Source organism: Balaenoptera musculus, chromosome 3 (assembly GCF_009873245.2).
Source record: "Balaenoptera musculus isolate JJ_BM4_2016_0621 chromosome 3, mBalMus1.pri.v3, whole genome shotgun sequence".
In the NCBI taxonomy this organism is placed as follows: domain Eukaryota; kingdom Metazoa; phylum Chordata; class Mammalia; order Artiodactyla; family Balaenopteridae; genus Balaenoptera; species Balaenoptera musculus.
In genome coordinates, this window is record NC_045787.1 from 101,054,447 (window position 1) to 101,070,910 (window position 16,464).

At 34.9% G+C, this 16,464-nt stretch overlaps 1 protein-coding gene and 1 non-coding gene across 8 annotated transcripts in view; one reads left to right on the top strand and one right to left on the bottom strand.

Annotated features, from left to right (window-relative positions):
* The window catches only part of CSNK1G3 (casein kinase 1 gamma 3), a 128,314-nt gene that overhangs the window by 52,473 nt on the left and 59,377 nt on the right, over positions 1-16,464 (top strand). For all 7 annotated transcript variants that reach the window (XM_036847136.1, XM_036847133.1, XM_036847135.1 and 4 more), the window contains exon 4: positions 5,328-5,397. In XM_036847136.1, coding sequence (XP_036703031.1) covers positions 5,328-5,397 — 70 coding nt within the window. The remainder of the gene's footprint in view (positions 1-5,327; positions 5,398-16,464) is intronic.
* Positions 12,812-12,918, bottom strand: LOC118893752. The gene has a single exon (XR_005019593.1). It is a non-coding gene; the product is annotated as a U6 spliceosomal RNA (small nuclear RNA).

The window sequence follows — 16,464 nt, forward strand, 5'->3', positions numbered from 1 at the left end:
ATTCGATGGAGAAATCAAAAGCTTTACAGACAAACAAAAGCTAAAAGAATTCAGCACCACCAAACCAGCTCTACAACAAATGGTAAAGAAACTTCTATAAGTGGGAAACACAAGGGAAGAAAAGGACCTACAAAAATAAACCCAAAACAATTAAGAAAATGGTCATAGGAACATACATATCGATAATTACCTTAAATGTGAATGGATTAAATGCTCCAACCAAAAGACACAGGCTTGCTGAATGGATACATAAACAAGACCCATATATATGCTGCCTTCAAGAGACCCACTTCAGACCTAGGGACACATACAGACTGAAAGTGAGGGGATGGAAAAAGATATTCCATGCAAATGGAAATCAAAAGAAAGCTGGAGTGGCAATACTCATATCAGATAAAATAGACTTTAAAATAAAGAATGTTACAAGAGACAAGGAAAGACACTACATAATGATCAAGGGATCAATCCAAGAAGAAGATATAACAATTATAAATATATATGCACCCAACATAGGAGCACCTCAATACATAAGGCAACTGCTAACAGCTGTAAAAGAGGAAATCGACAGTAACACAATAATAGTGGGGGACTTTAACACCTCACTTACACCAATGGACAGATCATCCAAAATGAAAGTAAATAAGGAAACAGAAGCTTTAAATGACACAATAGACCAGATAGATCTAATTGATATTCATAGGACATTCCATCCGAAAACAGCAGATTACACTTTCTTCTCAAGTGCGCACGGAACATTCTCCAGGATAAATCTCATCTTGGGTCACAAATCAAGCCTCAGTAAATTTAAGAAAATTGAAATCATATCAAGCATCTTTTCTGACCACAATACTATGAGATTGGAAATGAATTACAGGGGAAAAAACGTAAAAAACACAAATACATGGAGGCTAAACACTACAATGCTAAATAACCAAGAGATCACTGAAGAAATCAAAGAGGAAATCAAAAAATACCTAGAGACAAATGACAATGAAAACATGACAATCCAAAACCTATGGGATGAGCAAAAGCAGTTCTAAGAGGGAAGTTTATAGCTATACAAGCCTACCTGAAGAAACAAGAAAAATCTCAAATAAATAATCTAACCTTACACCTAAAGGAACTAGAGAAAGAAGAACAAACAAAACCCAAAGTTAGCAGAAGGAAAGAAATCATAAAGATCAGAGCAGAAATAAATGAAATAGAAACAAAGAAAACAATAGCAAAGATCAGTAAAACTAAAACCTGGGTCTTTGAGAAGATAAACAAAATTGATAAACCATTAGCCAGACTCATCAAGAAAAAGAAGGAGAGGACTCAAATCAATAAAATTAGAAACGAAAAAGGAGAAGTGACAACAAACACCACAAAAATACAAAACATCCTAAGAGACTACTGCAAGCAACTCTATGCCAATAAAATGGACAACCTGGAAGAAATGGACAAATTCTTAGAAAGGTATAACCTTCCAAGACTGAACCAGGAAGAAACAGAAAATATGAACAGACCAATCACAAGTAATGAAATTGAAACTGTGATTAAAAATCTTCCAACAAACAAAAGTCCAGGACCAGATGGCTTCACAGGTGAATTCTATAGAACATTTAGAGAAGAGCTAACACCCATCCTTCTCAAACTCTTCCAAAAAATTGCAGAGGAAGGAACACTCCCAAACTCATTCTATGAGGCCACCACCACCCTGATACCAAAATCAGACAAAGATACTACAAAAAAGAAAATTACAGACCAATATCACTGATGAATATAGATGCACAAATCCTCAACAAAATACTAGCAAACAGAATCCAACAGCACGTGAAAAGGATCATACAAAATGATCAAGTGGGATTTATCCCAGGGATGCAAGGATTCTTCAATATACGCAAATCAATCAATGTGATACACCATCTTAACAAACTGAAGAAGAAAAACCATATGATCATCTCAATAGATGCAGAAAAGGCTTTTGACAAAATTCAACACCCATTTATGATAAAAACTCTCCAGAAAATGGGCATAGAGGGAACCTACCTCAACATAATAAAGACCATATACGACAGACCCACAACAAACCTTATTCTCAATGGTGAAGAACTGAAAGCATTTCCTCTAAGATCAGGAACAAGACAAGGATGTCCACTCGCACCGCTATTATTCAACATAGTTTTGGAAGTCCTAGCCTCGGCAGTCAGAGAAGAAAAAGAAATAAAAGGAATCCAAATTGGAAAAGAAGTAAAACTGTCACTGTTTGCAGATGACATGATACTATACATAGAGAATCCTAAAGATGCCACCAGAAAACTACTAGAGCTAATCAATGAATTTGGTAAAGTTGCAGGATACAAAATTAATGCACAGAAATCTCTTGCATTCCTTTACACTAATGATGAAAAATCTGAAAGTGAAATTAAGAAAACACTCCCATTTACCATTGCAACGAAAAGAATAAAATACCTAGGAATAAACCTATCTAGGGAGACAAAAGACCTGTATGCAGAAAACTATAAGACACTGATGAAAGAAATTAAAGATGATACCAACAGGTGGAGAGATATACCATGTTCTTGGATTGGAAGAATCAATATTGTGAAAATGACTATACTACCCAAAGCAATCTACAGATTCAATGCAATCCCTATCAGATTATGAATGGCATGTTTTACAGAGCTAGAACAAAAAATCTTAAAATTTGTATGGAGACACAGAAGACCCCGAATAGCCAAAGCAGTCCTGAGGGGGAAAAACGGAGCTGGAGGAATCAGACTCCCTGTCTTCAGACTATACTACAAAGCTACAGTAATCAAGACAATATGGTACTGGCACAAAAACAGAAACATAGATCAATGGAACAAGATAGAAAGCCCAGAGGTAAACCCACGCACCTATGGTCAACTAATCTATGACAAAGGAGGCAAGGATATACAATGGAGAGAAAATAATGTCTTGAATAAGTGGTGCTGGGAAAACTGAACAGCTACATGTAAAAGAAAGAAATTAGAACACTCCCTAACACCATACACCAAAATAAACTCAAAATGGATTTGAGAACTGAATGTAAGACCGGACACTATAAAAGTCTTAGAGGAAAACATAGGAAAAACACTCTTTGACATAGATCACAGCAAGATCTTTTTTGATCTACCTCCTAGAGTAATGGAAATAAAAACAAAAATAAACAAATTGGACCTAATGAAACTTAAAAGCTTTTGCACAGCAAAGGAAACAATAAACAAGATGAAAAGACAACTCTCAGAATTTGAGAAAATATTTGCAAACGAATCAACGGACAAAGGATTAATCTCCAAAATATATAAACAGCTCATGCAGCTTGATATTAAAAAAGCAAACAACCCAATCCAAAAATGGCAGAAGACCTAAATAGACATTTCTCCAAAGAAGGCATACAGATGGCCAAGAAGCACATATGCAAAGCTGCTCAACATCACTAATTGTTAGAAAAATGCAAATTAAAACTACAATGAGATATCACCTCACACCAGTTAGAATGGGCTTCATCAGAATATCTACAAACAACAAATGCTGGAGAGGGTGTGGAGAAAAGGGAACCCTCTTGCACTGTTGGTGGGAATGTAAATTGATACAGCCACTATGGAGAACAGTATGGAGGTTCCTTAAAAACTAAAAATAGAGCTACCATACTACCCAGCAATCCCACTACTGGGCATATACCCTGAGAAAACCATAATTCAAAAAGACTCATGTACCACAATGTTCATTGCAGCTCTATTTACCAGGACATGTAAGCAACCCAAGTGTCCATCAACAGATGAATGGATAAAGAAGATGTGACACATATATACAATGGAATATTACTTAGCCATAAAAGGGAACGAAACTGAGTTATTTGTAGTGAGATGTATGGACCTAGAGACTGTCATACAGAGTGAAGTAAGTCAGACAGAGAAAGACAAATACCGTATGCTAACACATATGTATGGAATCTAAAACAAAAAAGAAAAAAAAAATGGTCAGAAGAACCTAGGGGCAAGACGGGAATAAAGATGCAGACCTACTAGAGAATGGACTTGAGGATACGGGGAGGGGGAAGGGTAAGCTGGGACAAAGTGAGAGAGTGGCATGGACATATATACACTACCAAACGTAAAATAGATAGCTAGTGGGAAGCAGCCGCATAGCACAGGGAGATCAGCTTGGTGCTTTGTGGCCACCTAGAGGGGTGGGATAGGGAGGGTGGGAGGGGGGGAGATGCAAGAGGGAAGAGATATGGGGACATATGTATATGTATAACTGATTCACTTTGTTATAAAGCAGAAACTGACACACCATTGTAAAGCAGTTATACCCTAATAAAGGTGTTAAAAAAAAAAAAGTGAAAAAAAAAAAGGCACATGCACCCCAATGTTCATTGCAGCACTATTTACAATAGCCAGGTCATGGAAGCAACCTAAATGCCCATCGACAGATGAATGGATAAAGAGGATGTGGTACATATATACAATGGAATATTACTCAGCCATAAAAAGGAACGAAATTGGGTCATTTGTTGAGACGTGGATGGATCTAGAGACTGTCATACAGAGTGAAGTAAGTCAGAAAGAGAAAAACAAATATCGTATATTAACGCATATATGTGGAACCTAGAAAAATGGTACAGAAGAACCGGTTTTCAGGGCAGAAATTGAGACACAGATATAGAGAACAAACGTATGGGCACCAAGGGGGGAAAGCAGCGGGGGGGTGGTTGTGGTGGTGTGATGAATTGGGTGATTGGGATTGACATGTATACACTGATGTGTATAAAATGGTTGACTAATGAGAACCTGCTATATAAAAAAAAATATGATCAAATGTATTCTATTGGAAAGAAGCAAAAACAGACCATATGTACTGTCTAAAAAAAAAAAGAAATATATATATATATATTTGATCTTTAAAAAAAAATCAACAGAAATTAAAACTTCACCTTTGACCTTACTCAAACCTAGATCCCTCTCCTGAGTTAACTACTGGTTTATTATGTAGCTTTTAAAGATCTTTTCTAATGCATTCATATGCTTCTGAATGTTTGAAATATTAAATATTATTTTGCTTTATTGAGGTGGGTCTTTTCATATGTATGGATAGTATATGTATTTCTGGAAATTGTTGAACACCGTTTTACTCTGTCTCAGATTGTATTTTAATCAAGGCAAAAAGTTGAAATATTATAAGGAACAATGCTTGGAATACCAAAAAAAAAAAAAAAGGAAGAGTTGACACCAAGATTTATAAATTCGGAATTAGGGCCTAGTGATATTTTAATAACTTAAATATTTTTTGTTGTTGCTTTTTTTTTTTTAAATTAGGAGCCCATGAAATCCAGAGCACCACAGCTACATTTGGAATACAGATTCTACAAGCAGTTAGGATCTGGAGGTAAAGTCTTATATTAATTTTTAAATTTGTAATAAAATAGATTGTCATGATAATAACTCAGTAGTTTCAAAGAATAGTATGTTAAATTTAGTTAATATTAATCACTTCTTAAGGCAATGCTTAGTAGATATTTTCTTACTAGAGTCTTCCCTTTTTATTCTAAATATGACATTTTTGGAGCTTTTTGTGTTGGTACTAATATAAGTAGAGAACATTGTAAAAAAATTTAATTTGAGAATATAAGGTGCATATAGTTTCCAGATGCTTAGCCTTTTTGGTGGTATTATAGTTATTGAAATGACTTACGACATGGTGGTAGGCTGAAAAATGGCTGCATAAAAAATATCCATATCATAATCTCTGGAATCTGTAAATGTTACCTTATAGAAAGACTTCACAGGTATGATTAAGTTAAGGATATTGAGATCAGGAGGTTATTCTGGGTTATCTGGGTGGCCCCTAAATGCAGTCACAAATGTCTTTGTAAAAGAGAGTCAGAGGAACCATTTACATACACAGAAGAGGAGAAGGCAAAGTGCCTACAGAGGCCAAGGTTGGAGTGATATAGCCATAAGCCAAGGAATGCTGGCAGCCATGGAAACCTGGTATAGGATTGTCCTATAGAACCTCCTTGATTCAGCCTGTTGAAACTGATTTCAAATGTTTGGCCTCCAGAACTGTGAGAAAATAAATTTTTGTTATTTTAAGCCACAGGTGGGTAGTAATTACAGTGGCTGTAGGAAATTAACACAGATATATTTTTACATAAACTCTAAATCTAAATGAGAATGGATATTTTGTGCCATTGGAAAAAACTAATGAGAAAATTTCCCAGTTTACATTGCATTTACTTTATGTTAACGTTTCTCTCAGCTCCACTTTTTCTGTTCACTACTATTCTAACTGTAATGATTTTATACATACAGTTTCTTATTAAGTAGGGATATTTTGTTTCCCCAGATTTAATAAAATGGAATTTTTTCATGTGTTTTTTTTGTAAGCACATGTTTACATTCTACTTGTTAGAGTTGTACATTTTGTAATACATTATCAGTTTTGCATTCTTTTTTTTTCTAAGAGCATACTTTCCGAATGAGTAGTCATCGTGGAGACAATAAGTTGACATTTTGTAATAATGTTTTTATCATTATAAACGTTCTATAGTGCATGTTTAAGTCTGATACAGACAGGCCTCCCGGACTTATCAAAATTATCACTGACAACTGAGATGTAAATGATAAGGGGACACAACTAATTATATGTGAAACCATACATACTAGTTAGGACTGGCAAGTGACAGAAAGCCCTGAGAAGCTAAGTGGAAAAAAAAAAAAGGAGTTTATTAACTCATGTACTGTAAATTCAGGGAAAGGACTTATCTATAAGACATTGCAATACTGTCATCAGGGACATTCTTGAGTTTGTCTTTATGCTCTGCCTTTTTGTGTGTGTGTAAGCTTTGTTCTCTGATTGGCCCTTCTTATGAGACGGCAGAGGTGCTTACCAACAGCCCAGCTTAGCAGTTTTAAAAGTATCTGTTAACTAAAAATTTCAGCAAAAGTTCTAGGACTGAATCTTACTGTCTTATTTTGTGTCTAATGATTTAATCACTGAATTTGATTGCCCAGACTTACTCATCTCAGGCACTACCTGTGAAGTTCAGGGACTGAGAATGGGGAGAGGTGTTGTCTAATGGGAAATTGGGGTGTTACCAGAAGAAGGAAGATTGGATGCTGGGGAGATGAAAATAAGAGATCTATCTACTTAAGTAGTAAAACTATCATTTGGAAAAATAGGATTGAATACTTTAATTGGATAAGAATGAATAAGTTAATTTAGAGTTTAGGGAGTCATTGAATTGAATACCATAGTGCACTTTTATTATTATATTCTTTACTTTTTTTAACTTTAAAATTTATGTCAGGGATAGTAATAATAAAGTGGAACATACATCTCTTAGCACTTGAATGCCAAAGGGCTGTTGTGCCCCACGACTCCAGGGACCGCCATTTAGTCTGCATATATAAGGGTGCTCCCCTGTACTCCAGGGCATAGCACTTACATAAATTGAAATACGAGTGTTATTGCTTGAAGGTGTGTGTTATGGTGGCTCTGAAACTCTGACAGGTGTGTGTAGTTTTGAGTGTTTCATGTGAATCATGTGAATTTTAGTTCCTTGTTAGTGTTTTTATCAATCATGAATTTTAAAAACATTTTTGAGTACTCGTATGAGCTTTATAGAAAAACAAGAGTGTTTAATTGTTTTGAGGAGAGACTGATGACTTAAAAATGATTTGATTTTGGAGTTGCTACTTGAAAGGGTTGTATTTTCAGACTGCTCTTAATCATAAGTGGGGCATTCATAGTAATTTAATCTATAATTCTTTTATGATATTGTAAGTTTCATTTAAGTAGCAACTTGCTTGTTAGTGTTCTCTTTAAAAATAGATATACTGGGCTTCCCTGGTGGCACAGTGGTTAAGAATCCACCTGCCAGTGCAGGAGACATGGGTTTGAGCCCTGGTCCGGGAAGATGCCACATGCTGCGGAGCAACTAAGCCCGTGCACCACAACTACGGAGCCTGCGCTCTAGAGCCCGTGCTCCGCAACAAGAGAAGCGACCGCAATGAGAAGCCCGCGCAGCACAACAAAGACTAGCCCCCGCTCTCCGCAACTAAAGAAAGCCCGCGCACAGCAATGAAGACCCAGTGCAGCCAAAAATAAATAAATTTTAAAAAATAGATATATTTTATCAATATTCAGAATATATAAAGAAGTCCTAAAACTCAACAACAAAAATACAAACAATCCAACTTTAAAGTGGGCACAGAACTTGAATAGACATTTTTCTAAAGAAGATAGATATACAGATGGCCAATAAGCACATGAAAGGATGCTGAATATCACTAATCATTAGGAAAATGTAAGTCAAAACCACAAAGACATACCACTTCACACCCATTAGGGTGGCTGTTATTAACTGAATAAAGGAAAAGCAAACCAAAAACCAGTAAACAACTAGTGTTGGTGTGAATGTGGAGAAATTGGAATCTTTGTGCATTACTGGTGGGGATGTGGATTGCTGCAGCTGCTGTGGAAAACAGTACGACTGTTCCTCAAAAATTAAACATAGAATTACCATTTGATCCAGCAATTCCACTTCTAATTATATGCATAAAAGAACTGAAAGCAGGGACTTAAACAGATAGTTGTACACCCATGTTCATAGTGTGATTTGCAATAGCCAAAAGGTGTAAACAACTTTGAATGGATATACAAAGTGTGGTTATATACATAGAAGGGAATATTATTCAGCCCTAAAAAGGAAGGAAATTCTGACACGTGCTACAATATAGATGAACCTTGAGAACGTTATGCTAAATGAAGTAAGCTAGTCACAAAGGGACAAATGCTGTGCAATTCCACTTTTTGAGGTATCCAGAGTAGTCAGATTCATAGAGACGGAATGCAGAATGGTGGTTGCCAGGGGCTGAGAGGAGAGGGAAGTGGGAAAATATTGTTTAATGGTTATAGAGTTTCAGTCTGGGATGATGAAAAAGTTCTGGAGGTGGATAGTGGTGGTGGTTGCACAACAGTGTGACTATACCTGATGCCACTGAACTGTACGTTTAAAAATGGTTAAAATGATAAATTTTCTATTTATATTTTGCCACAGCAAAAACAAAACAGATTTATTTAGAATTATTTACTGAGATATCTGTGAAATAATATACAGTTTATCTAATTCTACTCTCTAGGTTTTGATTCTCCTGTAAGTCTTTCTCCTTATCTAACCTCCCTGGCAGTATCTCACTTTTCTCTCTTATTTGTTCACTGAATCTGTTACATATATACAGTAGGACTGTACAGCTTTACTGCAGTGTGCATATGAGGGTTGACTCTTTATATTATTTATAGCTTTCCATAGGATTAGAATATTGTTTTATACCATTATCACTTTCTCTGATAGCAAAAATTTAATGTTTCAAATGGTCTTGTTTTGTAATATCCACTCAGCATTTATTGAGTAAAATGAAGATCTAGATTTGGGAGTCATCAACACATAGGTGGTTTTTAAAGCTAAGGGAATGGATGAGGTCTCCCATAGGAGAGTGTAGAGAGTGTCAAGAGAAGAGGAACACAGGCAAAACCATGATGACCACTGGATTGGGTAGGAATAAATTTGACTGTCAGTATCAAAAATCATGACAGCAGTAGCTTAAACAAGTAAAGCAATGTTATGTGAGGAAAAATAAACAAGGAGTCCTGAAGTAGACAATTGTAGGATTGATATGGCTACACAGAAGTAAGCAATCAGGCTCACTCTAGCTTCTTCCTTCTGTTTTTAGTATGTGGCTTTCATTTTTATGATCCTGGATTTTTTTGTAACAGGAGGGAGGAAGGAAAGGATGAAATTACTATCTATATAAGGATAATTTCCCATTCTTTATGCTAGCCTTCATTCTTAAAATCTAGTCATACATGTATGTCCCTACTAGAATCAGAAATTCTATATACCCAGAATTTCTCTCCCTATCTTCTTTCCCCTTACTTCTCCAATGATTTCTCTCTCTTCCAAAAGACCTGTTTGTTTTTCTGGATTATCTTGTTCCATTAGTGGCTCACCCATTCGAGCTGAAAGTGTTAGGTGCCTTTAATTTTGACTTTTTGGGATAATCATCAAAAAGGTACGTCAGTTACGTCTCTTAAGAGATCTCTTGACTTCATTCTCTTCTCCCAGTCTTCATTGTCACCTTTTTTTTGAATTGGGCTTCTTTTTGTGCATCTCACTTCCTTCTTCCCTCCATTCCTCTTAGAGACTTGTCATTTAGTATAAAGTCCACATTTCTTTCTCTTTCTACTTGACCCACTTTTTAGTTGCACTAAACTTAGTGTTCTCTGAATAGATCTTATTATTTTCATATATCTGTATTCTTTCTGGAATGTCTTTCTTTCTCAATGAATTTCTTCTTTCTTCAGTCCCCAGCTGAAGTGTCTCCTCTTTTGCAATGCATTTTCTGGTATCTGTTTCGTTCCAGACAAAGCTTCTTCTTTGATCTGAAATTATTTTGAATATATCTTCATTTTTCTTTCATCATACCATATTATATTTCTATTTACTTATGTCTCTCTCCTCCATTAAAATTTGAACTTTTTGAGGGCAGTGAGAATCATATTTTTATCCTTGAAACTGAGCAGAATGATTGACGATTGTGGGCCCTTGGTAAATGGTTGAAATGGTAAATTCTTTAATGAGAATAGTAGACTGTTTTCTATCATCAGATGTGAAGTTGCAGTACATAATCTCCAATATTTCCTATAGCTTTTTAACTTTTGTGATCGTATGTTTAAAGTTTGATATATTAATATTATGTAAAATCATATTATTACATTTTGAGTTTATTCCACTTTTGACAAATAGACATAACCATGTAATTTCAAAAACTTATTTATTTTAATTAATATCATTTGTATCACCCTATGATTAGGTAAATTTAATTTTAGAGGTCCAGAAATAGAAGGAAAAAAAGTCAGTGATGAGTAATTTTTAAATGATCAGAAACGATAAACCAAGGACATATGCAGGTAGTTATTTAATTAACTGACTGTACAATTCAGGTGCCTAAAAATAATCACTTTCTAGAGAAGCATAGGTTTTAATTATTAGAATTAATTCAGTTTTTTTTTTATTTACTTGAAGAAAAGTTTAGTTGAATTGTTGATATGACACTTCATGAAAATGCATGGGACAGATTTTGCAATTTATGGGGAAAATTTTTTTGAAGATCTGTGATTCCGAATAATGCTTCTGTGTCTTAAATTATTTCCTTGACATCAGATGGTTTATATAGGCCATATTGACCTAATTTGCAATCATTTATTCCTTGGAATTTCTTTATCAGCTGATACTTCATCACAGAAAGTCAAATAACCTTTTTTTTTTCCTGTCATAAATTACTATTCTTGGAAGATCTCTAACTATGGAAATGATATTAAATATACTATTTGAGACCGTGCATATGTTAAATTGTTAAATAATTGTTTCTCAAGTGAGTGGCTTGATTTTTTTTTAATTTATTTTTAACATCTTTATTGAAGTATAATAGCTTTACAATGGTGTGTTACTTTCTGCTTTATAACAAAGTGAATCAGTTATACATATACATATGTCCCCATATCTCTTCCCTCTTGCATCTCCCGCCCTCCCACCCTCCCTATCCCACCCCTCTAGGTGGCCACAAAGCACCAAGCTGATCTCCCTGTGCTATGCGGCTGCTTCCCACTAGCTATCTATTTTACGTTTGGTAGTGTATATATGTCCATGCCACTCTCTCACTTTGTCCCAGCTTACCCTTCCCCCTCCCCGTATCCTCAAGTCCATTCTCTAGTAGGTCTGCATCTTTATTCCCGTCTTGCCCCTAGGTTCTTCTGACCATTTTTTTTTCTTTTTTTTTTTAGATTCCATATATATGTGTTAGCATATGGTATTTGTTTTTCTCTTTCTGACTTAACTTCACTCTGTATGACAGCCTCTAGGTCCATCCACCTCACTACAAATAACTCAGTTTCGTTCCTTTTTATGGCTGAGTAATATTCCATCATATATATGTGCCACATCTTCTTTATCCATTCATCTGTTGATGGACACTTAGGTTGCTTCCATGTCCTGGCTATTGTAAATAGAGCTGCAATGAACATTTTGGTACATGACTCTTTTTGAATTATGGTTTTCTCAGGGTATATGCCCAGTAGTGGGATTGCTGGGTCGTATGGTAGCTCTATTTTTAGTTTTTTAAGGAACCTCCATACTGTTCTCCATGGTGGCTGTATCAATTTACATTCCCACCAACAGTGCAAGAGGGTTCCCTTTTCTCCACACCCTCTCCAGCATTTATCGTTTGTAGATTTTTTGATGATGGCCATTCTGACCGGTGTGAGGCGATACCTCATTGTAGTTTTGATTTGCATTTCTCTAATGATTAATGATGTTGAGCATTCTTTCATGTGTTTGTTGGCAATCTGTATATCTTCTTTGGAGAAATGTCTGTTTAGGTCTTCTGCCCATTTTTGGATTGGTTTGTTTGTTTTTTTGATATCGAGCTGCATGAGTTGCTTGTATGTTTTAGAGATTAATCCTTTGTCAGTTGCTTCATTTGCAAATATTTTCTCAAATTCTGATGGTTGTCTTTTGGTCTTGTTTATGGTTTCCTTTGCTGTGCAAAAGCTTTTAAATTTCATTAGGTCTCATTTGTTTATTTTTGTTTTTATTTCCATTTCTCTAGGAGGTGGGTCAAAAAGGATCTTGCTGTGATTTATGTCATAGAGTGTTCTGCCTATGTTTTCCTCTAAGAGTTTGATGGTGTCTGGCCTTACATTTAGGTCTTTAATCCATTTTGAGTTTATTTTTGTGTATAAAAATATGGAACGCTTCATGAATTTGCGTGTCATCCTTGCACAGGGGCCATGCTAATCTTCTCTGTATCGTTCCAATTTTAGTATATGTGCTGCCGAAGTGAGCACGGCTTGACTTTTTGATGTTGCCTGAACTATGTACTTCTAAAGAATAATTTGATAATAGCAGCAGTGGCTGTTTCTAAAATTAACACTCGTCATAGTATTGTCTTCAAAGAATTAGAAAAACTTCTCTTCATTCTTTATACTGACCCTTCTGGCTTCTTGGTTTATGTCTTGTTTATTGGTTTATTTAGCCCTGTCTCCTAGCTAAGTGGGCTTTGGTGATTCCATATTGTATGAACACTTTATCATACTGTTCACTTTGGAGAAAGGTTGTAGGTAATAGTATAAGCCTTTTAAACGTGGGTATATGCATTAAATAATTTCTAAAATTTCTTTTATTCATTAAGTTGCCAGATTAGAGTTTCTCTGACCATGTTTTAAGAATTTAAGAAATTCTGCTCTTTCTGTATATCTTATAAGTGTCTTTTTGAGAAAAAAGAAAGAAAATATTGTCAAAACCATGAAAGTTAAGTGAATAAAATAATTAGAACATTACCTATTATATTTTGGTATTAACAAAAATAATGAAGAATACTATACAGGTGAGGTGGTAGTTAGTGTAGACTTATTTCAGCCTAAATAACCAACAGTTTATGTAGCAGCTTCTTAGACTTCCTTTTTCTGTATTAGCTTAATTGCATTTAGAAGACATCTTAAGTATATGTAATATTTCTGTCTCTTTATAGAGGCCTTTCTGTATGGGAATTTCTATAAGTTATGCATTGCTAAACTTTTACTAATTTATATGTGAATATGTATATTGGTACTGTTGGATAGAAGTGTACAAAGTTTTTCTGTTACATTTGTAGTTTATGGAGAATGTGTGTGTTTAAAGAATGCTATGCATTATCAATATAAGAAGGAAAGGTTAACAGATAGTGGTTTCAATTTGGTTTATATGGTCCAGGTATTAGGATAGTTTATGTTGTGTGGTAATTATACTATTAATATTTTCAGTGATTAATTAATCACACAATAATCTTACATAAAAAACAGACCTTATTTTTGAATAGGGTATAACTAAATGTTGATGAAGGACTTAATATTCTGAAATACAGCATCATTTTTGTAATTCCCTATGTAATCATAAGAAGTATAAAGCCTTGAAAAATAATATGATTTCATGTTTTATTTTTATTTTTGATTTAAATATAAAGAAGCATATTGTGAGAAGAACAGATTTGTAAGCTTGCAGATTGAGGGTAAAATTGTAAGAGAGAATCCATTTTTTCTTAACTGTTTATGCCTAAAGAGGATAGTAACTGAATAGTATATAATATATAATATTTATTCAATATTCCATATATTGTAATAAACATTACTTGTTTGTAGGTGATGTTATTTTTAATGTTCTTTGAAATTAAGACTAATTTTTAAATGTGTAAATATAGAATTATCACTGAAAGGACTCTTTTCTTCTGTTTTACAGTGGGGTGGCTTTTCCTTTTATTTGGGGTTAATTGCTAGAATATTACTACTAAATGTGGGTGATATGGTGTTTTAATGGAATGACTGTTACCAAGTCTGGAACTCATTGCACCTATTTGTTCATATTAGGGCTTCCTAATCAGACAGAACAGTAATTCTCAAACTTTTGGGTCTCAAATGATCCTTTTAGACTCCTAAAACTTTTTGAGGATCCCAGAGGGCTTTTGTTATTGTGGGTTATAGCTATTGATATTTACCATATGAGAAATTAAAACAAATATAAAAATATTGCTATATTAATTCATTTTAAAATAACAACAATAGTATTTTAAAATCACAACTGATGCTATTTTCCAAATTTAAAAAAATGTGAGAAAAGTGGCCTTGTTTTACATGTTTTGCACATCTCTTTAATGTATGGCTTAATAAAAAACAATGGATTCTGCCTTCAATCCATTGCCATGTCACATTCACATAGCCTCTGGAAAACTTGACTTTCACTTGTGAGAGAATGAGAGTGAAAAAGGTAAATAACATCTTGGTGTTATTATAAAAATAATTTTGATATCACTGCCCTCCTGAAAGAGTCTCATGGACCACCTACCCCTGTCCCTAAGTGTCTCCAGACCATGTGTTGAAAACTGCTGAGCTAGAAGTATAAGCATTTGTTCTAAAGGTTAAGAATGCCTGAAAGCAAAACTTCCTTGGAAAAGAACATAGCCTATGTGATAATTCTGTACTTAGTTATTTCTAATCAGATTTTAGTTTTTCTTTCTTTCTTTTTTTAATGGTCTTAGTTGCAGCACATGGGGTCTTTTGTTGCGGTGTGCAGGCTTCTCTCTAGTTGTGGCACATGGGCTCCGGAGCACATGGGCTCTGTAGTGTGGAACTTGGGCTCTCTATTTGTGGCGTACAGGCTTAGTTGCCCCGCAGCATGTGGGATCTTCGTTCCCCGACCAGGGATCGAACCAGCGTCCCCTACATTGCAAGATGGATTCTTAACCACTGGACCACCAGGGAAGTCCCAGATTTTAGTTTTTCTTGACCAAATCTGTAGAGTTTAAATTTCCTGTTAAGAATGTTAATACTGTTGTTCTAATCCTTCCTACATGAACAATACTGGACCTGAAAATGGAAAGAAACATCATGATAATATTTCTTTTAATAACATGCTTAACTGTTGCCCACCTATAAGGAACTGAAGTACCAAGCAGTATTGAGAGTATTAGACCTCCAAGTGTTATTTTGTGACTTTAATTAATGTTGTTTTGTCACTTAAGTGGAATGCTGAAATATAAAATGAAGTGTTCAATTAAATTAATTTTGGGAGAGTGATGGTGAGATTGTATTTTCATACAATATGTGAATTTTGTATTCTTGCCAATTCTTGAGCTTTTCTTGGGAAAAAATATACTTGTCTTGAATATTGGGGATGCTGATAAGCATCACTGAAAATTAGTGGTGTTTGAAGCTATCAGACTAACTTTCATCACCTCACCATCAATGACTTTTTATAGTAGTCTCAAAAATACTCTTAGAACAATTGGAATTGGGTGGAGTATAAGTTTATAGTTGAAAATTCACTGGGTGTAAGAACAAATAAAAAAGCTTGCTTTTGCCCATGAGTTGGATTGCATTCGTGCAGTTCAGTAGCCAAAAACTTTGATCAAGAGACGCAGCTAGTAACTTAAAACCTTCATTACTCTTTGTCCTCAGCCTTCTTTCTGAGCCTCTCTCTTTCTTGCCCTCTTGTCCTTCACCTCTCCCACTTTCAAAAACCCTCTTTCTTGTGTATCATATTTATATTGGTGTGGTTGTTTTGTTTGGTGTTTGTTTAGGATACTCCTCAGCCCCTGTTTGTTAGTTGCAACTTTTCCTAACTCATAACAGTTTCATTTGTTTGCTCAGTGTTAGAAAACTGCCTAGCCTTGTCCTGGGAAATGAAATTTTAGTTTGGTCTTTACAGTGTTTGCTTTATATTCTTGATTTAAAAAAAAATATGACTCTTGATCCTATACTTCAATGACAAAATATGTGTTGAAATACATTAGTAGTTATGTAAGAAGTTTTTGCATTCATTGACTCATAAAACAATATGTATCTCAAAGAATCAGAGTGAGA